Genomic DNA, 26,992 nt, shown 5'->3' with positions numbered 1-26,992 from the left:
TCCCACAGTAAACTTTACTGACCATAGTTTGACTTTCAACCACGATTATATAACGTCAGGGTGCCAAGGAAAAAAAATGGTATACTTGTATATTTAAGACATTGTGACGTTATACAATCATGATTGAACATTGAAAGTCAAACGAAACGAAGCCAAAATATTAACTGGGAGGAGCGCTTTGCTAAACAAAACCACGTGATTCGTATTACCATGGTTACTGCATAACCCATAGACAATAAAACCCATCACAAAACTAGTTTTCTATGTTTTGCAGATTTTTCTTAAATTCAATTTAATATATCACTGCTGCCTTCTACTAAATGACACGTGAACTTATTTTCTCATCTATTAAGTGATAGCCGAACTAATTTATCACTATCAAAATGCTAACTTATTACGGTAACATCAACACAATCCCTAGTTTGCAGCTTTTAATTGTAATTTTATCTTTAGGTACAGTTAATTTAAAAATTACGGCAGTATGGATAACGAAAATTTGCTTAAAATAGAGGTTTTTTAATAATTAATCATTTAACGTAGTTATTTTGTACCTAAGTTCAAAAAGTATTACACAATACCAATTTTTAGGCACGTTACCATGTAAGTTATGACATTGATTCATTTAAGTACAGTTATGAAAAAATTACTGCTTTCTTTGGAAATTTTAACTAGATATCATTAAAATAGAAAGTTTACTGCTTACGTAGATAATCATAAGTTGAAGATTTGTTTTGAAATAGTGACGATAACTGTACCTAAAAAGTATATAAATTTTAACATTGTGACATACCACCTTAAGAGTCATTTTTGAATTGTTAAACCATTGAATAACTGATCTTAGATCATCTTGCAATTTCACTTCATCTTTCTTATTAGAGATTGTTTTAAAAAGTTTAAAATCATCGGCATACATTAAGCTGTTACAAGATTTAATACAGTCTAGCAAGTCGATAATAAATAAAATAAAGAGCAATGGTTCTAGTTTGCTCCCCTGTGGGACTCCTGAGGATGACACATATTGGTGAGAAAAGCAATTACCTACTTTTACTGTATTCTTTCTATCTGACAAATAAGATTTTAATAAATTAAAAGCTTTTCTTAAGAAACCAAACTGTACCAGTTTATTTAAAAGAATACAGTGATTTACCTTATCAAATGCTTTTTCTCAATCAGTATACAGATCGTCCAACTGTTCCCCTGCCTCAATAGCCTTAGCAATATATTCAGAGAGAACACAGAGATTAGTTACTGTTGATTTTTCTCTTAGAAAACCATGCTGGAATTTGCTGATTTTACTCTTAACATGCTCATATATATCATCATAAAGAATACTTTCAAAAATCTTAATAAAATATAATCTGCAAATTTGTTTTTTCTTTTGTATGTGCATTAAAACTTATAGGTTTATGCTTATCACATTTATTATCGGATAGAGAAATTGTAAAATTGGGTTTCCCATAACTTGTAATATAACCCTAAATAAAATAAAATAATCATTTAATATACCTTCACCAGATTGACTGAATTGTCCAAAATTCTCCTGGGAATAAACCACAATTACAAATATTTTTTTTTGTTGTTTTGATATCCAAGTTAATTTTTTTAAATTCCTAAAATCTTTCAATTTAAAGTGAAAGTTTTATGCTTTTTTAGGTCCTGCCTGCTGCTTTATCAGGGATATTAAGTTTGATTCAGTTTAAAGATTTTCCAGGAGAACAAGTACCAGTGTTACTTAATTTAATTCATAAAAATGTACCATGTCAACAACAACAGAGAGCAGATAGGTATACTATATACCAAATATTTGAAATTAGTCTTAAATTACACAAAGAGAGTAGGTATATCTTTAAAATATTTTACTAAAATTATTAAGTATGTACAATTGCTTTTTGTCCAACAAGATATGTAGGTCCAAGTTGTTACTAAACCCTATTCCCTTATATTGCTTAGAAATATAAATTCTTATTTTGGGGATATCCAAATCTGATTTAACTGTCCTCAATTCTGTGGGACAGTACATATTGTACATTATTGTACATATAGTTACATATTAATGTTCAGCAACATTCAATCCATAGATTTTGATATTTTCATTTTTGTGACTTTATTAATACTTTGTAGAAAGATCAACATTGTTAATGTAATTTTTAGATATACTTGACATGAAACTGGAGTTTGTGTACATAGTTTTGACACTAGTGGATGGAGAAAGGGACCCTAGAAATTTATTGTTTTTATTCAAATGGATGAAAGTGTTTCTGGATCACTTTTCTCTGCAACATTTAACTGAAGACATTTTTGATGTATTGGCATGTTACTTTCCTGTGGATTTTAGAGCTCCTCCAACTGAATCGGTAAGATATTTTATGTACGGTAATATTTTTTGTTTGGTTTTAAGTCACCAATTTATAAACATTTACAGGTTGAGGTCATTAATGATTTTTATTTAAAATTTTTTTTTTAAACGATTTCCGAATTGGAAATCGGAATGTTAAAAGTAATGTAATTCTCATTACAATCAATTGTGGTTTAATCCCAAAAGAAAATAATATTCTTTTTTAAGGCGGCCTGCTTGACTCTTTGTTAATTGTCAAATTTGGTTGTTATTCTCAAGTTTGGTTGTTATTCTCTTGAGTATAATCGTGAGCGGTCGTATTGCAGCCAATCGGCTTATTTTACATTATTATTGGAGATACAAGTAACATATTATTTTAAATATCTGAATTATTATTGCTGCTTTATGGCTTTATCATTTCTGTTATTACATTATTCTCACCTGGAGTTTTATTATTTTTCATTTGAGTCAGACCATAACATTTTAATCTTTCATCATTCTTAGGATCTCTGCCAACCCTTAGTTTACAAATTTTTTGTTTGTGTTTAACTCTATTTCCTTTATCTATCCATGCTCTATAGTGTTTTCTATAAAATTCTTATGTATTTTTTAATATTGTCTTTTTCATGTTATTTTTCTCTATTCTGGCTTTACAGGGCAATAATTCAGTGTTTTGTGCATGTGTTTATTAGCGTTCTTACTGTTTTTTACATCTCTGTATTCTTACGATTTATCTTGTCCTTGTTTGACCATTGCTCTTTTGCTTTCTATCCATTGTCTTATATCTTTGGAGATTGGATTCTGGCTTTTACCAGACGGTAGTATTTTCCTTGCTTTTTCGACCAGAACCATTCTTTAAGTTTATATAATATATTTTTTTTCTTTCCAGTTTTTTGTTGATATCTATTCTCGAACTAGTAGGTGGTCACTTTCTTCATTAAGGTGATTTAGGGTTGAAACATGTTTGGTATTTTCTTTGTAGTTTGTGAGTATGTACTCAATTTCATTTTTTGTAATCCCACCAGGGCCCTGATTCTAATTGAGATTTCGACTCAAAACATGTCGTAATTAATATGGCGACGTCGAAATACGACTTTGCGAGCCTTGTGGATTTCAGCTGAACTAACCAAACGACGTCACTAATTTTCGATTTATCGAAATTAATTTCAACTTCAAGAAAGTGGTTGAAATTTCATTTCGAGTCGAAATTAATCTGACATGACTGGCTGGACTGGGAGTGGAGAAGTGAACTTAGGTTCAGTTTACTTAACTGAGGCAAAAAGTATTAATATGGCAGCGTTGTACGGACATTTGCTGGTTTTGGAGGAACTAGAGAGGATAGAATGATATCCGACGCTCGCAACGGAGGATAAGAAGAATGTTACGGGATACTCAAAATCATTTTTCACTAAGTGATGCTCAATTTAGGCAGCAATTCCGGCTTAATAAACAAGCTGCAAATTATTTGATAAGGGTATTAGAACCATATTTCGAGGAGGGTCTTTATGCCTCTAGGATACCCAAAATGTTTAGGGTAAGTATTACTAAGCTGCAGTAAATTTAAAAATATATTAGAATATAACCACTAAGTCAAATCTTAGTGGTTATATTAACCTTAGTGGTTATAACTTAAGGATCTACCACATCGCCTTTTTTCTTTCCTTGCTATCTTTTCTTTCAATTCAAAATATAATTGAGAATGGCCACTATTTATGATTTAACAACTCAAACAAGAAAAAAAAGACGCCCACGTAACGTAAACAAAACAAACATTCAACAAGCGTAGGCAGCGTGCAGCCACTAAACAAGCGGGCCAACCCAAATTTTCAGCAGTGTCAAAATGATAAAGTAAATATCCCCAGTTTTAACTACAATCGAAATGAATGAGAATCGCTAGCGATTGCGACTGTCATGGCGTAGTCGCTTTTAAATTTCGACATCAAAATGAAATAGAATAAGGGCCCAGGTCTAGCATATATCCATTTTTGTCGTATTTTTTGTGGAACATTTTCTTCTCATATTGTTTTTTATGTACCAGGAAGTACATGAACATTTCTCCTATGCTGTTTTTGACCCATTCCAAAATTTTGTATATACTCCTCTGTTTTTTTTTTCAAATGATGAAAGATCTTAAGACAGCATTGGTCAGAAACAAAATATATTAACTTAATTTAGCTATTCAATAAATGATATGGATCTATTTTTGACCACACATAAGATAAGGGAAGAAATAACCACAGAAATCAACAAGCTATTTGATGTCATGCACTGTTCCTAATCCTGAGTAAAGTAGCTAAGTATGGACAGGCATTAAATGAAACCCTCACAACCAATTAGAAGACTTCCGAATTTGTGAAAATGCCTTTTTTTTGAAGCCTCCTGTTATAAACCAGTTGTCCTGGTACTAATTGAATTATTCATGAATACCCATTTCAGAATTCTGGATCCCTATACCAGCATGTACATCTGCTTTGTGATTGAACATTGAACACAGGATTTCATGCAAACAAAACTGGATAGGTATGCACATTACTTCGACATGATTGGACACAAATAAACCCAGAGACAAGAAACTATGAAAACAAATTGGGTTACAAAAAGAATGCACAAACGGAAATAACCTGTGCAGAAAGAATTTGGCTAACAATCGACATATCAGAAACAATAAATATATAAATTTTTAATAGATGTGTTAAAAACAATATTACTTTATGGAAACTTAGAAATATGATGAAATTACAGCAAGAAAACTATAAGTTTTCGTGAAAGGATATCTAAGAAAATTCCTGGAGTTATACTGGTCCAATAGAGTAACCAATACAGAATTATTGGAAAGAAGAAAACAAGACAACATCTGTGGGAATCTAGGAAGGAACATGGTAATGGATTGGTCACTCTTGTGCAGAAACCAAAATAACAGCAAGACAAGTATTCAAATATCAACACAGAATAAAGGAAACTAGGTGTACCAGACAATAATAGGAAAAAATATCGGATTAAGTTGGACGAAAAAGAAAACGGCATGCCCTAGAGGAGAATGGAAATAACTTGTACAGAGATTACCCAGAGAATACACGAGAAAGAAGATATGCTGACCTGACCAATCAGACATCTCACATTGTTGTGCTAGAAACACAGAAGCACCCAATACTACGCAAGAAAGGATGATACATGATACTTAAGACAGATACACCAAGCAAATGGAGGTCTTTATACAGTGTAACAACTTAAACTGATGATAAAGGACTGTTGAACGTCTTTCATTTCAGGTTTGACACTGGCAAAGGCATTTTGTATACGAATTTTCATATTATCCCGTGTTGTCGGTTCGTCGTTGTATACTATATTCTTGATGTACCCAAAAAAAAATAGTCCAGGGAAGTACCTAAGTCCTGGATATCTTGAGGGCCATTCCACAGTACCATATCCGATCCAACTTTCGCTGTAGTTATTATTTAGCACATGCCTAACATTTATTGTACGATGCGGTAGTGCTCCGTCATGTTGAAACCATGTGTTTCATCATTCATGTTGATGATGTTTTATCTAATTTTTCAAAGGAACATTCCCTAACAAGCCAGCAACTCGTCTGTTAAAAACCTATGATACTCATTGTCAGTAACTGTTCGGTTGAAGAAATAAGATCCAATAATATATGATCCAACAATGCCTTCCCATTCAACGACCACCACACTGACCACAAACAGGACTAACGTTACCGAACTATTTTTAGGGGGTACATCAAGAATATAGTATACAACGACGAACCCACTACGCAGGATAATACAAAAATCCGTATACAAAATGCCTTTGCCAGTGTTGAACCTGAAATGAAAGATATTCGATAGTCCTTTATCAACCGTATATGGCTGTGTCTTGAACATAGTAATAGCCAACATTTTGAGCATTTATTAACATAGTTAAATTCAACTATTTTTTAGTAGCATACGTTTTATTTGATTTTTGATATTTTGATTTATGTTTATAAAATTAGATTATAATTTTTATAATCCACAAGGAAACTAAGTTCCTGTAGTTGGCTGTATACCATATATTAAAAAAACTTTTTAATAAAATCCTTTATAAAAAGGTATATAAAAAACCCATTTGGGCTATGTTAAATTGACAAAACGTTTTCGGAATAAGTATTCCATCATCAGTGTCCTAAAAAGTATTTAACCACTTAATTAAGAAGAACATGAAAAAATTTTAAGTTTTGACTAAGGTTAATGTAAAATGTGGTTAATACTTACAGTTTAATACATGGAAATAGCCACTAAATATGGGGGTAAAAACCCTTTAAAAATTGCTAAATGAAATTTAGTTTACATTATGTCTAATTTATAATTAAGATGGTAAAGTTACCGTTGGATTGGTAACATGGCGACATATGACTCTACATTAAGTTGCAAGTCCTGAGACGGTATGTCTACGAGGACTTTATTAAAGCAACTGATTGAAATGACAATCTTGATAGGTTATGACGGAAGTTGTGACAGAGCAGTCAGTGTAACTGTATATGTCTATTTAAGACAGAAGCCAACGTTGTTTAAAAATTGTGAAAGTTGAAATAAAAATAAAATTATAACAGTATCAACCATCAATGTTATTGTTTTAAATTATGTATGTGAGATGAAATTGTGGTGAGAAAATTATGTGATTATAGTTAGGCAACCAACTATACAGTGTCAAGTGGTGTGATGAAAAGATTCTAATATAAGGCCCTTTATGTTTTAATAACATTTGGTACCTGGAAAATGGAATCTAGACACAGGTGGAAAGTTGGGTTCTTGAAAAAGTATAGGAATTAATATATTTAATATGTGAGAATGTTATTCAATGAATGAAATGAAACTATTGTAATATAAAGTTCATGTAAAAATTGACTTATAACTCAATTATATTAGGCCCTGTATGTCAAAAAACAACATTTGGTACCTGGTAAATGTAAAACTTCTTGAGTTGTAAGTTCATGAATATAAATATCTGATTGGGTGTTAACAAACTGAGTGATGTAGTTATATTTTGTGTGTTGACAAGTATATGAAATGGACAAAATTTGATGGCTGGAAGTGGTTTTGTAATATATTGATCGTAAAGTACTCAACTTATAACTTGAGAAAAGGCCCTATCTGTTATAAAGCAACACTAGGTACATAGGAAAAATAAAAGATTCAGTTATAAGTTGGTGAGTTGAATGAACTATTGGTCTATATTGACTATAATAGTAAAATGAAATTGTTGTAGGTGGCTCTGTTAAATTTGAGTGAAGAGAATGAAAATCAAGGTGTTTTGAGAAAATTGTGATAAACGGATAGACTACAGAAGGCTGAGGTCCCCAGAGAACCGAAGCCAAACCCTGAGGGAGTTGTGTAGAGAAGTAAAATAAGAATTTAATAATCTGGAAGGGGGGGGGATGACGGATGATCTGATCTGAATTTCTAAGTGTCGAAATAGAAGCATGGAAAGTATTGGTTATAGTGGTTAAGACATGAAGTTTGGGTTGTATAGACACCCTGTATATTGTATATATATATATATATATATATATATATATATATATATATATATATATATATATAAGAAAAACGAGAAGTACTTGTGACTCGTTTGGAAAAAATATATAAATATGTTTTGGATGGGTTGGAGTCAATTGTCGGTGGTGGTGATATATATATATATATATATATATATATATATATTTATATATATATATATATATATATATTATATTATATATATTATATATATATATATATATATATATATATATATATATATATATATATATATATATACAGTGGAACCTCGATTATCCGTCTCTCTATTAACCGTCACCTCTGTTAACCGTCAGCGTTCATACATAAATAATATTGTCGAGAAGTACTTGTGACTCGTTTGGAAAAAATATATAAATATGTTTTGGATGGGTTGGAGTCAATTGTCGGTGGTGGTGATATATATATATATATATATATATATATATATATATATATATATATATATATATATATATATATATATTTATATATATATATATATATATATATATATATATATTATATTATATATATTATATATATATATATATATATATATATATATATATATATATATACAGTGGAACCTCGATTATCCGTCTCTCTATTAACCGTCACCTCTGTTAACCGTCAGCGTTCATACATAAATAATATTGTCTACATAACTAAAAATTTAGTCATAAATTCATTTTGTTTAAGCATTGTGATAAGCCAAACGAAATTCGTTGAAATGTACACGTACAGTTGTCAATTGAAAAAAAAAATAGAAATTATTGCGGAACTGAAGATAGGTGTTTCTGCTGTCATATTGAGTAAAAAGTATGATGTTCCAAGAACAACAATCAATGATTTAAATAAAAATGCCGAAGGACTTGAAAAGTATTCTTCGCAAATGAAATCGTTGGATGGCTGGGTGAAATATCGTAAGACAATGAAAAAAGCCACAAATGAATCACTCGACACGGATCTGTATTTGTGATTCATTCAAAAAAGAAGCGAAGGTGTTCCTCTATCTGAACCAATTGTTTCCGAAAAAGCTTTGATTTTCAACATTAAATTGAATGGCGATCCTTCATTCAAAGCAAACAGCAGTTGGTTGGAAAAGTTCAAAAATCGCTACGGTATACGGGAACTGAAACGAAAGGTGAAAAATTGAGCGCCGCAAGTATTGAAGTCGTTGACGAATATAAAAGAAAGTTTCAAGCTATGATCGATGAATATGGTTTATAAAAAAAAATATCCGGGTGCATATAAAAATATGCACCTGGATTTAAAACGCAAAAGCAACGAATCACGGCAATGATGTATTCAAATGCAAAACGCCTTCCTTTATTATTTTTTGGTACAGCAAAAAAAAACACGTTGTTTCAAACATCATAATGCATGGATGTCCCAGAAAATATTTGCTGACTGGTTCAAAAAGGTATGTACTGCAAGCCAAAATTTGTCTATCTATTTCTCTAACGTCTTGTTTTTTTAGGTTTTTATACCGGACGTTCGACAATACTTACAAGAAAAAAAATTGCCACCAAAGGCGATTCTCATTTTGGACAATGCACCTGTCCATCCTGAAGCCGGTATACTGCGAAGTGACGATGGAAATATCACGTGCTCTTTTCTGCCTGCGAAGACAACATCATTGATACAGCTAGTGGATCAATCGGTCATTGGAACATTCAAAAAAAGATACAGAAAAAAATGTATTCAAAACCTAGTTATGGGAGAAGAATATTCTTTGCCAGCAGAATACTGGAAAACATACAATTTAAAACATGCAAATGACAATGCTGTGGATGCTTGGGCTGATGTTTCAGAAGTAACGCTGAAAAGAGCGTGGAATAAATTATAGCCTGAATCAACTCAAGATGAAAGTGACAGCCAAGCGTGATGCGATAACAAATGAAGTTATAGCTGAATCAACTGTTTTGTTTTCGTTGTCTATAGATGACATAAACGAATTGTTAATTTGTGATGAGGACGCAAACGGCTATCGATTGCTGACAGATGATGAAATCGTTGAAATGGCAACGGAGGCAGACGAAACATATTCAGAAGCTGACACAGACTTTGACGGTGGCGATGTTGATGATGCTATTGCAACTCACAAAAATTTGCGCAAAGAAGTTGCATCGCACATACAACAATTCATCGAGTGGTATTCTCGGCAAGAAGAAGCAAATAAGGTAGATTTGATGATTTTACGTCGATTAAGAAATTCAGCCGTTGCAAAATGCGAAGTAACAATAAAACAAACAAAGATTTCGGAATGTTTTAAATCAAATTGATTCGACTGTACTAACATAAATCCCTCTTATATTGTTAAATAAAACATACAACTAAAATTTGAGAGTTATGCTATGAATTTTTATTTTTTTTTTTTAAGGTTGTGTTAACCGTCTTTTCGAAAATCCATCATACCCTTGGTCCGGTGCCCTGACGGATAATCGAGGTTCCACTATATATATATATATATATATATATATATATATATATATATATATATATATATATATATATATATATATATATATATATATATATGTATGTACATATATATAATATTTGTTTCGTTGGTTTCGTCAATAAATTCATTTTAGTTTAAGATTTTGGTGTGGATAATACATTTTAAGTTATATATTACCTTCATTTATTTATGTTTTAGTCAATAACTCGAGAAGCTCTTTCTGAAGCTTTATCCCCTTGTTTGTGTGCCAAGCCCGAATTTGGAGATTCGTGTATTACATTGGCCCTTGAAAAGCTGGATTCGTCATTAGAAATTGCAAAAACGGATAGCTTAAAATTACTGGTATTTATATTTTTTTCTTTTATTAATAATTTTAGAATTTAAAAACTAAACTGAATACGCTTGTATCAATTCATCATACTTAAAAGCTTAGGAACTTTAGTCAGAGTTATCAACTAATAATCTTTCGGATTTGCATCGTGTCGTTGAATGGTTGAGTTGCGGTGACTAACTTCCTATTCTGCTCCTGATGAAGCTACATATAATTTTAGCGAAACGTCGAGATGAACCCTCACATGGGACACATGGGTGTAAGTCCGGAAGATGAATAGTTTATTATACTATTTTCCAACCTTCGTATGTGATAATAATTTGGTCCCGATTTTCTTCTACGAAAACATCACATTATCTCTTCCTCTCGCATCTTAATTCGTATTGGCTATTCCGCGAACTTATTCAATATTTTCAAAAAAATCTAAATTTTCAATCCAAAAAACTTTGTAAACTTTATTTAGAATTCTGAAATAGTTTGAGTGTATTTATAATTGGCAAGTTTACATCGCATTTCTCTTTCGCACGCAGTAACAGGTGATTTATTTGTCATTAACGAGATATATACAAAATAAATTTCAAACCCTTGTTTCTAGGAAAAAAACCATTACTTGGTTATTCAGCTCATCCTAGCGTAATTATTTTCTCTCACCACTTGAAACATACTTGTTGGGTACGTACTGTTTACGTAGAAGAAGTGCGGGCCAACCACGAAAAATATGAAGAGACAATAAAACATGAACGCACATTCTAAGAAAACAGAAACGGGCAGAATTAACCAATAAGAAGATAAAAAAATATTTACTAAATCGTCCTCTTAACAATAATATACCAATAAATGCCATTATTTCTACATAATCAACTTCGTGCCACGATCTTTAAACGCAAATATCTGCCTTAGATTCGTAGAAATCTTCGGTTTATTTGTACATTTAACTATCTTCTTCTTCTTCTGTTCGTAGCACTACAACCCGGGATGGGTTTTGGCTGACTGCACAACTTGCTTCCATCTTGAATGGTCGTCCATAATAGTTGGGTCAGTGGGTAGCCCCATTGTTCTTAGATCTGATATATTGTTTCTCCATCGCATTCGTGGACGTCCTAAGGGCCTTCTTCCTGTGGGGGCTTCCATCCCCCCTAAGATGGCCAGCCCAGCCCATCTTAGGGGATTTAATCTCTTGGACTATATCGCTCGCTCTATACATCTGCTTGACGCCTTGACCTCAGCATTTGTTCTCATTCGGTATTGGTTGCTATTAATGTCGTGATAAGACCCAAAGATTCTTCTGAGGATTTTTCTCTCAAAACATCTAAGTTTTCTTTCAGTTTCTTTGGTCGAGGTCCACGTCTCACACCCATACATGAGCACCGGTCTAATCACCGTTTTATATATTCTAATCTTTGATGTTTGTGTCAGGCTTTTAAATTTAATAGTATTGTGGAGGCTGTACATACATCTGTTTGCTGCCTGAATTCCTCCTTTAATCTCTTCCGCGATATCGTTATCTGCAGTGATTGTTGCTCCGAGATATTTAAAACTCTCCACTCTTTCAAAGTTATATGGGTCCTATTCTATCTCGTCCTTTTTGTCTGTTGATGCACATGTATTTGGTTTTCTCTTCGTTTACCCTTAAACCAGTTTTAAGTTGTGCTGCTCTTACTATTTTCTCTAGGATGATATTAAAGAGGAGAGATGACAGCGCGTCTCCTTGTTTCAGGCCACTGCTTATTTCGAAAGATTCTGAGAGTTTGTTACCTATCCGTACTCTGGATCTACAGCTATTCACACATAACTTAACAAGCTGGATAAGTTTTTTTTGGAACTGAAAGTTCTGCCATTGCATTCCACATCTGATCCCTTTTAATGTTGTCGTACGCTTGCCGGAAATCTATGAAGAGATTATGGATAGTTCTATTGAATTCCCATCCTTTTTCAAGCAGCTGTCTTACAGTAAAGATCTGATCTATGGTCGATCTATGTTTTCTGAAGCCGGCTTGGTATTCCCCCATGAAATTTTCTACAAACGGTGTCAGCCTACTTAATAGGATGTTCGATAAGATTTTATATGCAGTATTAAGTAGGGAGATGTCTCTATAATTAGAGCACTTGGTTTTGTGTCCCTTTTTATGGATGGGGATATAAGTGTTATTAGTTTGTGTATTTGTCTATGTAGAGTTTCTCCTCCATACTTAAGGAATTCAGCCAGTATATTGTCAGAACCTGGAGCTTTTCCGTTCTTCAATTTGTTAATTGCTTGCAATGTTTCATCTATTTTGGGGTCTTCTACCGGTAGGTCCACCCCAAAATATATATTTTCTCCATGTTCTTCCTCTTGATGTATGTTTAGTAAAGTCTTGAAATATTCTTGCCATGTTTGGAGCAGCTCTTTTTCATTTATTATTAATTCATCATTTTTTCTGAGTACAGACACGCATCTAGGTCTGAAGCCTTTCTTTTCGTTTGACACTGATTTGTAAAATGCTCGACTATCTGACTGTTGTCTATTCCTTTCCATTTCTTCGTATTTCTGTTGTTCATACTTCCTTTTTTCTCTCTAATTAATTTTCTTGTTTCTCGGCGTGAAGTTGCATAGTTTTCTTTACTTTCTGCTGTTCCTTGTTGAAGTATAATGTTTCGCTTTATCTGCCTATCGTGTAGTTTTTCTTGACATTCTCTATCAAACCATTTCCTTGTTCTTTTCCTGCTTTTTCCTATTATTAGTTGTGCTGACTCCGTAATTGATTTTTCCATTTGTTTCTGTTTAATTTCTGGTTTGTAATTTTCTCGGATTTCCTCATTTTGCGTTTTCTCGATGTTCCACTGTCCCAATGCTTCATTGGCCTTAGGTTTCTCTGAGGATATTCTCAACTACTAGGTGATGGTCTGTATCTGCATCTGCTCCCCTGAGGCTTCTTACATCCAGCACATTACTTCCATGTCTAGCATCGATAATTACGTGGTCAATTTGGTTTCGCGTGGAGTGGTCATTGGAGACCCAAGTCTGTTTATGGAGAGTTTATGTTATAGAAATGGATAAAGAAAAAGTATCTGACACGTTTTTTATATTCTTGTCTCTTGCAATAAGACTGCTAGATTTTCGAATAATGTTATGATTTGTAAATTACTACTTACTGGATTTATGTATTTCCAAATACGGTTGCCTACAGCTTCATCGTCGACATGCTCTATATTTTCGTCTAGGTCAACTCAGTAAAATTTCATATGCCACATCACTGCACTATTCATAATCATTGTCACTTGTGTTATTAACACTGCCGTTGGCAGTGATCATCATCACTATCTCGCATCAGTTCTCGCATCATACAATTCCTCCGCAAGTGACCTCAACGGATTATACTACGATATTTCATTTCATTTCATTATTCAATCTTCGCTTATCCACTGCTGGACATAGATCTCCCTCATAATTTTCCATCTATTTCGATCTTGTGCCTCTTGCATCCAATTCCTATGGCAACGTTTTAGATCGTCAGTCCAACGTGTTGGTGGACGACCTCTGCTTCGGTAGGCATCATCTCTTGGTCTCCATTCCAGTATCCGCTTTGTCCATCTATTATCTGTCATTCGAGCCACGTGACCTGCCCAGTTCCATTTCAGTGTTGCTACTCTCTCTACTGCATCAGCCACTCCTGTTCTTTGTCGTAGCTGGCGATTTGGGATCTTGTCTCGTAGTGAAACGCCCAACATAGCACGCTCCATCGCCCTTTGACACACACGGATCTTTTGGACTGTTCTCCTTGTCATGGTCAACGTTTCCGCACCGTAAGTTAACACTGGCAAAACACACTGATTAAACGTTTTTCTTTTAAGGCATATTGGTATATCAGACGATTTGAAAATATGGTTCAGCTTGCCGAAGGCTGCCCAAGTCAGTCTTATACGACGGAGAAGCTCAACGGTTTGGTTATCTTTTCCTATGCGAATCTCATGACCTAGGTATTTATAGGCCATTACCTGGTCTATGGATCTTGTTCCTACGCATATATTATCTTCGCTGACTACAAGATTTGTCATCATCTGGGTTTTAGATATATTTATTTTCAATCCCCCTTCTAGCGAGGAAAGGTAGAGCTGATTTAAAAGTTCTTTGGCCTCATCTATCCTATCAGCTATTAGTACAATATCATCTGCAAACCTTAGATGGCTAAGCTTTTCTCCGTTTATGTTTATGCCCTTGTCGGTCAGTTTTGCCCTTTTACATATATATTCCAAAAGCGTAGTGAACAGTTTCGGCGATATGGTGTTCCCCTGGCGTACTCCACGTTGTATCGGGAATTTCTGGTTTGACGATCACCCACTCTAACACTGGCTGTTGCTCATAATATATTGTAGTATTAAACACAATACTACGATATAAACACTCTCAAAACTTGAATTTCTGCAAGGGGCAATTAAAAACATTTGTGAGGAATAACTAAAGTCTTAAATCTTAATAATAATTTTAAAAGAAAATAATTAGGAAAAACCAAAACCTGGGCCACTTACCCGGTTTTGGCCGTCATGTTTAAATACATGACATGTGTATTTAATAACAAGTAGGTCTAGTACGATAAAGACAATTTGTATGAGCGATTCCCTAGCGATCTTAATTTTAATACCGGTTATTTTGACAACTACTGTTTTTTGGTTAACAAGCTTATAATTCGTTTTATTTTTAATTTATAGCATAATTAAAGACGCTGAAAAACATTTATTTTTTAGACCGGAGGTTGTCCGACATTTCCAATTTCAATTTACTTAGAAAAGGCTCCTGAAATATGGTCATTGCTGCAAAAAGAAATCTTAACTAATACGTCAGACAATATAAGACAACAATGTCTTACAACCCTGACTATAATCATATCAAAAATGTCACAAGGTCGAACTGACGAATTTTTAGACGTTTTACAAAATATACTTGATACTCTAAAAGGAAACTTACTACCAGATTCCAAATTGTTTGAGAAATCTTCGCAGATTTTACTTTATGTAGCTGCAGGATCCGAACATTCCTGTAATTATATTATAAAGGAAGTAGTACCTATCCTAACAAATATTTATAGTATGACTACATATAATAGTCAAAAATCTATTATAGTTCAAACTCTGGTTGAATTTGCCAAAGAATCTATCAAGTTTAACAAGACTTTATACCTTGGAGAAGTACCCGAGCTCTCGAAAATTCCTTTATTGTGTTTGGAAATACTTAATTATGAACATAATTCTAGAAGAGTTGGATTTGATTGTTTAACGGTGCTGGTTCCTCATCTTGCAGTCGAGGTAAGTTATAGTCTACTATTTGTATTGTTCAGTTAGTCGAGTCAATGTAACATAAATATTCTGTTTCTACTCATATATTAGTAAGTAAGAAGTCCTATACTAACTGTAGTTTACTATGATAGTGGAGGGTTCTCGGTCAAATGTTGGAGATTAAAAAAAGGATATCAGCTACTTAATCTTTTAATTGGAAATGTTTCGTGCATTCATTCATCAGATCATCAGTTTACCTACAAATTAGTTAAATAAGCAAACATCTTTAGAGACAAAAATAATTTGCATATATGGTTTACTTTACAAAAGATATGCAGCATAGTAAGTTAGAAGTGAGAGAAATAGCTATAGCTTTATGAGAAGCTTAATAGAAATTTATGACCCTACAGATTAAAAAATACAAAACGTTCAGTTTTAAGTTAGAAAAAACAGAACTTAAAAATGAAATGAACTAGAAAATATTTAAAATGTTCAAAGAAGAGTATTTTAAAAAACTTCATATAAGTAATAGAACAAAAACTATCTAAGATGGAATACAAGATATTATTAAATAATAAACAAACATTACTATGGTTTATATTTAACTTTTGGTAACATTATTAAGTAGGCTTGTTAAAAGCAGTAAATGAAAAAGTCACATTACCGACGAGACACCATGCTAAAACTTCAAAGGCTATCAATGAAGAGATCCAAAATTTAACAGCTTTTGCTTGAATGTGTGTTAAACAACTTATGATGAAATCGTATGACTACGAGTATACCCGAAAAGCCAGAGTGACATTTAATACAGCTCGAACTAACCGAGCAGTACTTTCAAAAAAGTTAGCATACCAGGGTGTTGCCAAAGTTAGTGTAAGTTGACATCAATGAAGTGAACAAGGTTTCATTAACATTTCACTCATTAATGTGGATCTTAACTTTGCATTAACCTGTGAGGACACAACTAGTGCTTGCACTAGTGAATTTGTTAATATTTTTTATGTAAACTTTTTCATGAAAATTTGATGAATTGATTAAAAGATTATAATAAAAAGGGGTAACATTAGACAGAACACTGTCTTTTAAAGAGGATTTGACAAAAACTGCTCAAAATTTGAGTACAGGAAACAATATACAAAAGCTTTGCTGCATGGGGAGCATTGGCTTCCACTCTCCTCTCTATTGTCCTGACCCTTCTTTACTCGACTGTTGAATATTGTACTTCAATTTGGCTACACAGCCCACAAGTAAAAATGGCCGACACTGAGCTGCACGTTATGTTGATTGTGATAGCTAGGGAAATTAAACCCATCCAATGGCTTTTAGTGTTAAGTCACATTCTGCCTCCCGAATATTCAGCAGCAGAAGAAATATAAAATGATTATAAACAATGGAAATTCGCCAAGATACCGAGGATGCCGGAAGTACTCGATTTCGTTCTAAAAAACCACCAATAAAAATGTCAAGAATGTTTTACTAGGCTTTCAGTATAACGAATGCATGGTTCCAAGAATGGACTGCTTGTGCATTAAACAGACTGCTGAGCAACATGCCCTGCATTACCCATAAGCCACCAGGGTTTGATCTTTCACAGAAAACATGGTCCATGTTTAAATAAAATCTTAACCAGATATGGAAGATGTGCATACACATACATGTTACATAAATAGGAAAAGCGGCCATCTCCTCAATGCGTCTGTGTAAATGTGTAAATATTTTGGACATTCCATATGATAACTTAATAAATAAATTGGCGGAGTGTGCATCTCACGTAAGTTTCCCATAAATGATACTTAACCTCTTATTAAAATTATAGTGTTATTTCATTTATGGTTGGAGGTTGACCTCTTAATTTACTCCTATTTGTACATGAAAGAATTGTCGTTTTTTTCATATTTACTAAAATCCTTCCTTTTAGCAGACGGTTGTTAATATTTTTAAGGCACCTTGATCGGATTAACAATAATACTATCACGCTTACCTCTAACTACTATAACTCGATCATCTGCACAGCCCAGAGTTTGAAATCCTTCTCTTTTGGGCTCCCTTTTGGGCTTTACTAAAAGATCGTTAACTACCATCGACCATAGTTTAGAGGATAAGACTCCTTCTTGAGGGCGAACACTATCTTTAACTGCTCTTTGCTGGTCAACTGATCTCCGAAGTACTGAGTTATCTTCCTAGTAGTGAGCATGGACGAATGGAGGGTGGTATAGTTTTTAGGTCGAGGAAGCATTTGGCTGACTACGGACCTTCTTCTTCTTTGTCAACCATTTTCCATCCACTCCTGAATGTAGGTCTCTCCCAATTGTTTCCATCTTTCTCTATTTTGCGCCAATCTAATCCACTGTTTGCCTGCCACTGCTCTTATGTCATCTACCTATCTTTTTTGAGGTCTTCCCATGCTTCTTGTTGTCGTCCTTGGTCTCCATTCTAGAATTCTCAGTGTCCACCTGTTGTCATTATATCGGGCTACGTGACCTGCCCAGCGCCATTTCATGTTTGTAATTTCTTCCACAATATCCCTAATCTTCGTTCTACGTCTTATCTCGGTGTTTATAATCTTGTCTCTCAGTGATATTCCAAGCATGATTCGTTCCATTGCTCTTTGCGTTGTTTCTAATTTTTTAGCAGATTTTTGGTAAGGGCTGTTGACTCCAAGCCGTAGGTACAAACTGGTAGTATGCATGTGTTATACACCCTTTTCTTTAAGTTTACAGGAATGGAGGTGTTTTTCAAGATATATGCTAGTGTGCCGAAAGCGCCCCATGCCAGTTGTGTTCTTCTTTTAATTTCAGCATCTTGATTTGGTTTTTCTAGTTTGATGACATGACCTAGATATACATAATGTTCAACATTTTCTATGGTATGATTTTGTATTATTATATTTGTCTGGTCTCAGCTCAGTATTTTTGTTTTACTGTAGTTCATTTTTAAGTCTACCGCTCCTGAAACTGCATTTAATTGTTATAACATATCATTTAGTTCTTGGATATTATCTGCGAATCTCAAGTGGTTTAAGTATGATCCGTCGACGTTAATATCCTTATTGTTCCATTCTAGTTTCTTAAATGTCTTCTAGAGCAAGGGTAAATAGTTTGGGAGAGATGGTGTCTCCTTGCCTTACTCCCCGGTGCAGTCTTATGGGATTAGTTTTTGTGCTTTCGTCCAGCTTTATCTGCATGGTGGCATTTTCATATATGTTGTTAATTATGTTAGTGTATCTTGAATCTATACGTGCATTTTCTAGAGATTCAAGCATTGCCCATAATTCGATGGAATCGAATGCTTTATGGACGAACGCCATTTGAATTGGAACATTATACTCGGTGCATTTTTGTGGCTACGGTACTAAAATGTTTTCTGAATCTAGCCTGCTCGATAGGTTGATAGAAATCGAGCTTATGTGTTAGGCGGTTGGTTATGATTTTGGTTAGTAATTTATACAGATGTGATAGCAAGGATATTGGTCGGTAATTTGTTTGCTTTGTCTCCTTTCTTGAATAGTAGAATGACTTCGGAGTTGTACCATTCTTGGGGAATCTTTCCTTCGTCAATAACTTTATTAAATAAAATATTTAATACCTGTTCCATTTTTCTGCCACCAATTTTCAACATTTCAACTGTAATTTTATCTTCTTCTGGACATTTATTCGTTTTTAGTTGATTTTATTTGGACCAAAGTATCAATAATATAAACGCGCCATTTATTTTTTATTTCTACTGTCAATCTTAGTCTTGCATGTTTGTATTCAGATGATCGTTAATAGAAGCAAGGCTGGTTCGACCGCCAGGCTACATGATAAAATGATCATCAACTTATCCGAATCATACTTCTGGTTTAACAGAATATGATTGCAGAGCCTAGAACTTAATAATTTCATGAACATATCGGTAATCACAGGAGAAAGAGGCGAACCCATCAGGGTTCTAGATATTCGTCTAAAGAAATTGCCGTTAATAGAAAAAAACGTAGGAGAAACAGCAAAAGCCAAATCCAAAGACTTGCGGTCATTTGTCAAATGGTCCCGCAGATCAACGAGCGAATCTTTGATGCTAATGTTAACAGCTTAAAACTAACAAAAATGTATAGAGAAAAAGAAAGCAAAAGAACGGTAGAATTCGATTTGACCATATGTAAAGTGATGTATAATTTTTTAGAGCTACGAATTCGTCGAAGGAAATATTAGAAGTAGGTTGTCTGGCGGTATTTAGACTTTTAACCATACCAAAACAATCAGCTCTTGACTACTTAAGTTCTTAAGTTATGGTGCGTGAGTACCTACTCACCTGTTGGTTTTCGGCTCTTAGGTCAAAGTAATTTGTTTTTCTTTTAATTCTGTTTGAAGTGTCAACTATATAAAATATTTTAACAATCGATTTTATTTTCAGACTAGACTTGAAGTATATGCAGCTCTACAAATAGCAATGTTTAATAACGAGAGGCCAGAAACTAGAAATTCATATTTAACATGTTTAAGATCAGCTGCTATTGCATTCCCGACCGAAGTGAAAACGAACATTTTGCAAAAAGTTAATTGTGAACCTCAATTAATGAATTCCTTATTAAGCTCGTTGATTGTTTTAGTTAATTTAAAGGAATTTAAGGACTATGTCATTAATACATTCGTGGAAGCTCTTAAAAATATGGAGCTGTCTTCAATTGCGATTAAAAATTTGAAGTGTTTGGTAGAACGCTTCAAGGAACAAAATAATACTCGACTTCTCAAAGAACTTATAACCTATAACATACTAGATATTTTAGTAGAGTTGGTTTTAAGGAAAAACAGTGCAGATAATGAAGTATCAGATGTGTCCAAAATTTTAAAAGTTGTGATATCTCCGCAAACAACTGACCTGCAAATAGCTATATATGAAAAATATTTTGAAAGTATATTTGACAAAATTTCTCATTGTGATTTGAATCTGGTCATAATGGATGGCTTGGTGTCAACGTTGAGACAAGATGTTAAAGTAGATTATAAGTTACTTAATATCTGTAGAGCTTTTAGTATAGAAAGTCAGAATCATATTGTTAGAAATACTGCTTGTGAACTATTGGCCAATTTGGTTAACAAAAAAGATGATGGTAAGTTTTTTTTTTAATTTCAATACAATTATGATAATGGACATTTCTTCTCCTTCTTGCTTATGGGGAGACTACTTGTTTCTGGCGTTTGCTCGTCAGATCTTTGTACCAAATAGTACTCTTTCATTAAGCTTCACCAAAAAGTAGGGTACTCTAAATAAAAGCCAGCTTAACTTTTTTATGTTTTTTCAATGTTTTCATTCAAAATTTTTTGAAAACGATTTCCAGGTTGGAAAACGAATTTCCGGGTTGGAAAACGAAACGTCACAACAAATATAAAATGTAATTTTCAGTATAATCAATTGTGATTGAATCCCATAGTTCATCTGTATGACACTAGCTCGATGGAGTTGGTAATAAGGCTTCCAACGCAGCCTGAGTCCAGGATTTCCACCGCTCTACCCTGACATCTCTTTTTTTGTTTATCAAGACCAGCTTATGTCCCCACTGGTAGTCTCTGGACAATACGCAAGCACACGTGTGGTTTTAGGGAGTCGTTCAGCCTTAAAAAGTTTCCACTTCGTTTTCAAGAAAGTCTTTTGTGATGCTAAAGGAATCTTGTTCAGCACATCTAATCCAAAGTACCCGTCTATGGGTCGACTTCCCTTTGAGGATCACATGCGACTTTGTCGATCAATTTTTTTTGCGGCATCTTTTATTTGCCTTGTTTCGGACAGCGTTTTGTGCGAGTAGTTCGTGGGGATCGCTGCTATCTTGATCCCAGTAGAGCAGTTTTGTAGATTCCACTACCATAATCTTTCGGGATGGAAGCAGATTTGTTCTGTACAAAAAAGGGTGTACATATGTGAAATTATCAGAGAATGAGAACTGTATTAAGTAGGGTTGGTTCAAAATAATTAGGAGAAGTAGTAAAGGGCGATACAGATGATAGCCAAATCATGTTTATAAAAAGTCTTACCAATATTGCTATACACACACTCGCGGTATTTGTAGGCTTCCATTCGTGATATAAATGGTTACCGGCTAAACAACATCAGATATGCATATGACAACATAGTATTTGCGGACAACTTAGAAGACCTACAAGTTTCTATGAACAAAATCACGCATTACAGTCAACAATATTGATTCCATATAAACGTTCTTCTTCTCTTCTTAAAGTGCCTATCCGTTCCGGATGTTGGCGATCATCACGGCTATCTTTACTTTATTTATTGCAGCGCGGAACAGTTCAGTGGTAGTCGTGTTATACCACTTTCGTAAATTTTGAAGCCAGGAAATGCGTCTTCTTCCCGGTCCTCTCTTACCATTTACTTTCCCTTGGAGAATCAGCTCTCCAGCTGATATAAACGTTAAGAAGGCAAAACTTATCATAATTAGCAAGAAAAGGATAACAGAAGGTCAACTCTACGTCAACCAATAACCTGTAGAAAGAGTGACGCACTACAACTACCTCGGCACCATAATAAATGAAGAATGGACCAATAATGAGGAGATTAGACCACCCATCGGAAAAGCTAGATCCACCTTCAATCGGATGGGGGCCTTCTTCAAGAATCACAACCTCTCTTGTGACATAAGTAAGAATGCTGCGATGCTACGTCTTCTCTGTCCTTTTTTATGGTGATGAATCGTGGACCTTGAACGAAGATATGTGCAGAAAACTGGAAGCATTTGAGATGTGGCTATATCGGAGAATACTTAAGATCCCGTGGACTGACCGAGTCACAAATGAGGAGGTTCTTAGAAGAATGAATAAGAACCGAGAGGTACTGACCACCATCAAATCTCGAAAGTTACAGTTCTTCGGACATATTATGCGAAATGAATTCAGATATGCTCTCCTTCAAGCCATCCTGCAAGGAAAAATATTTGGAAAACGAGGTCTAGGAAGAAGAAGAACATCTTGGTTAAGGAACCTCAGAACCTGGTTCAATACAAAATCTGTGCAGCTTTTCCGCGCTGCTACAGATAAGATAAAGATTGCCATGATGATCGCCAACATTCGTAACGGAAATCAAGAAGAAGAATAGCACTATTAGAAGTAGTCTATAAAATACTTGCAAAAATTATTAGGAAAAGATTAATAAAATATGACTCCAAAGTGATTGGAGAATACCAGGGAGGGTTTAGACCAGGAACAACAACTGCTGATCAATAAGTACGAATCAAATAGGATTGGATTTAAATATAACACAGAAACATTCTTCTTGTGCCTAACCTTTCCGGATGTTGGCGACCATCATGGCAATTTTGACTTATTTTGTTTAAAGCTACTTGAAACAGTTCTACAGTCGTCATATTAAATCAAGTTTTTAGATTACGGAGCCAAGAAAAACGTTGTCTTCCCGAGCTTCTTTTACCAAATACTTTCCCTTTAATAACCAACAGAAGTAAACTATACTTTTCATTATTTTTCATATGTCGGAAGTACTCTAATATCCGCTTTTATCGTGATAAGCACTTCACTTTCTTTAATCATTCTGCTGAAAACTTCAGATTTCGTAAATTGATCAACTCATGAGATTCATAGTATTGGTTTATAGCACCAAATTTCACAAGCCTACAACTTCTTTATAGATGTCTCTGACAGAGTCCAAGGTTCCACTCCGGAATTGTACATCTTGTTGTTAGACATAAGTTTTATCTTTGAATAACCGAATTCATCTTAATAAATGCTGATCTGCTATTTAGTATCAGTTGTTTTATCTCTACAGAATGGTACCATCTGCTATTTAGATTGATACCTAGATACTTATAACTCAGGACTTTTTGAATTAGTTGCTTGTTTATCAATAGCGAAGTATTTATTATTGGCTTTTTACCGAAGATCGTGTCTTTGGTCTTATACATTGGTTAGACGAGCTAGATTTTCAAATCTAACCCATATATCTTCTGGTACGTGTGTCATTAACGTTTGCTGCCCTGCTATACTATCTGCTAACACGACTGTATCTTCATCATTAGAATTCCGTAATTGACATCTGCTACGGAATATTTGAAGATTTGTGCGGAGCGTTTATTAAAGACAAGATCGCACTCTTGTCGTACTACCTTGTTGTAGAAAACGGCCTTTCAAGTGATTCCAGTTTGCATATCAAAAAGGAGTTGTTAAAAACAAATATTTTAGGAATTAAATTGTTAGTGGTCCATTCAAATTTAGTCTTCACTAATTAAACTTTATTATTAATTTGCATCTAAATGTTGCCCTCTTCATCTTCAAGCTCATTTTCATCACTCCCTTGAATCAGTTGTAGCAATTCTGTTTCACTCAGTCCCTTTCTTTGGCGGAACATACTTTACTAACGTTTAAATGAGATCAGACACACATAAAAATTAAACGAAAACTATAGATGAAAATTACACTAGGATGCTATGTCCCCGCATAATAATAAACCTCGCCAATTATTTTCAAATTTCGTTGGTTCCAAATCAGTTTGTAATAGGGACCCCATATAATCTTATACACGTACCAGAAAGCACTGGAAAATACGTAGTTACCACTCTATGACTAATAATTTTCCATAACATTTCTATACAAGTGAGGACGCGATACGATAAACAAGGCACGGTCTAAACCCGGTAGACAATTATTTAATTCTGAATCTTACTGTGGATGCCTCCAATTTTATTTTTCCTCCAATTTTCATAGAAATTGTACACCAATACCGTGGGTAATAAGTAGACTTCGGCAAATATGCAAATAAAAATGTAGAAAATATGCGCATAAATATGCACGTGTTTACCCGAAAATATGCAAATATTTTACAAAATATGCATACAAATAAATAAAAAAATCGTAAAATAGTAACAATTTTATTTAAAAAAAAAAAGTGTACATAACTAAATATTTCCTACTATTCATTAAGATTTACATTTATTTTAATTAACTATATCATTTTTAAGTATGAATAAACTTATTTAGAATTATGGTAACAATAAATGACCAAGTGGTGTTCAAAATTTTCTAACAAAAACTTGTGGCTTCTGTCTGAGTACATATATTTATATATGGAAAAACTTCGTTCAACATCAACTGATGTAACGGGAGCAAACTAACCAAAACATTTGGTTCTAAATTAATTGTTTCCGAAATATTTCCAGCTAGAACACTGACTACTTCAGAAAGAATATGGTAACCTTTATTTTTTTCCATAGTAGCTTCAAATTTTTTTAAAATATCTTTTCCAATATTACCTCTAACGTTCCGACAACATGACGCAAATTCTTTTATTAATGCTGTACTTTCGAACAATGACAGTTTTGGTGATTCTAACTGAGTAATTATTTTTTGAACAAAACTAAAATTTGATTTTATAAATGAAAGTTCTTGTTGAAGCAAGTTACTCTGAAAAGTTTGTTTAGAATCCAAAAGAGATTGGGAACTTTCATCTGTTAACGTATCAATTATGTTCTTTATTTTAACAAAATGATCTGCATAAAAATTAGCTGCTTCTAACCATGTTCCCCATCGCGTTAAAATAGGTTGTGGTGGAAGAGGAATGTTAGGTAGCATTTCTTTATAAAGTTGAATTCTTATAGGAGATTTAAGAAATACTTTTTTGACACTGGATATCATGGTATTTACAAGAGGAAACTTTTTTCGTATTTCCTCTGCAACTCTGTTTAATCCATGCGCTACACAAGTAACATGTATTAAATCTGGGAAAAATATTTTTAAATTTTGTCCTGCTTTCACCATATTAAGGAGCAGCATCCGATAAAATAAGCAGTAATTTATTAGAAGGAATAGTTGTCGGAAGAAAAAAAGTTGCTAATGTTTCTTGTATAAAACGCGAAATTGTTAAAGCATTTGTTTTCTCAAGTTGCTGGCATGAAATAAGATGAGATTTTGGTAAGGTATCTTCTTTAAGAACACCAATCAATAAATGAGCAATATACTTTCCTGAGGAATCAGTGGTTTCGTCTATAGATATGTAAAAATAATTATCTGCAATTTCTTCCTTAATATTAATTAACACCGACGAGTATAGCCCGTTCACATTATTTCTTCTTAGAGACCGATCACTTGGAACATTAAGTTTGCAATATTTTTTTAGAAACGAACTAAAATTTACATTTGCTAATTTTGAAAGCGGTATGTTTGCAGACACTAATGCGCGACACAAGTCTTCATTAAAAGTTTCTTGCTCATCTAATTTTTTTGAAGTAGATTGGAAACATTTAGCCATTAAAGTTTGATGTTTTCCTCCTATTTTTCCTTTTTTTGCAATGTGTGAAGCAGTTCTCACATGTTGGTCTATCTGAAATTTCTTCTCACATGCTATCTATAAATAAAAATAAAAACCTTTATTTTAACCCAACCTTTAAAATATAAAAATGTACAAGGTGTTTTTGGTTAATCAAATAACTGGTTTGGAAAAAAAAACACTCACTAAGTGTTTTAAATGCAGTATTAATCCACAAATTAGTTTTTGTTACTAACCATTAGTACATCATATAACTTATTTTAAAATTCAACAAAAGTTTTTTTTTTGTTAATTCAATTACAATAAAAATAATTGTGTTTTAGAATAGCTGACTTCATAAAAAAAAGTAAAGGTGAAAAATTTTTCTAAATACACACCATTGTATTGTACCATGGACAATTTTTTCTCACTAAAGGAAGCTATTTTTCATTTAAAAACAACCTACGAGTACTAAATTTCAAGTAAATACGTTTATTGGTTTTAAAGTTATTGTTGTTATTAACTAAAAGAATTTAATTTTTTTTAATTTTAACACCCTGTATCTCGAAAAGTAAATAAGTTTGACCCCTCATTAACAATATCGTTTTGTTCAATTTTTCGAGAAGTATCTACAGTCAAACGTTGTAAGTGTCATTTGGAAACACCCTGTATGTATGAAATATTAGATATTTAATAGAAACTATTAGATACTTACAATTTTGCCACAGACTGAACAGTAGATTTTTCCCATATCCATAGACAGCTCTTTATAAGGTTTAATCCAAGTTGAAGCACTGGTTGTTTTAGGCATTATAAAATCACAATCTTCCTTT

At 33.5% G+C, this 26,992-nt stretch overlaps 1 protein-coding gene across 1 annotated transcript in view; it reads left to right on the top strand.

The window, feature by feature from the left end:
• Positions 1–26,992, top strand: part of Mms19 (MMS19 nucleotide excision repair protein) — a 53,798-nt gene that overhangs the window by 13,947 nt on the left and 12,859 nt on the right. The window contains exons 3-7 of the mRNA XM_072529481.1: positions 1,655–1,834; positions 2,152–2,354; positions 10,538–10,681; positions 15,393–15,950; positions 20,313–21,009. Coding sequence (XP_072385582.1) covers positions 1,655–1,834; positions 2,152–2,354; positions 10,538–10,681; positions 15,393–15,950; positions 20,313–21,009 — 1,782 coding nt within the window. The remainder of the gene's footprint in view (positions 1–1,654; positions 1,835–2,151; positions 2,355–10,537; positions 10,682–15,392; positions 15,951–20,312; positions 21,010–26,992) is intronic.

This window comes from Diabrotica undecimpunctata, chromosome 4 (genome assembly GCF_040954645.1).
Source record: "Diabrotica undecimpunctata isolate CICGRU chromosome 4, icDiaUnde3, whole genome shotgun sequence".
Taxonomy (NCBI): Eukaryota; Metazoa; Arthropoda; class Insecta; order Coleoptera; family Chrysomelidae; genus Diabrotica; species Diabrotica undecimpunctata.
Note: the sequence above shows the minus strand (reverse complement) of the source record. Positions and strands in the feature narration are given on the sequence as shown.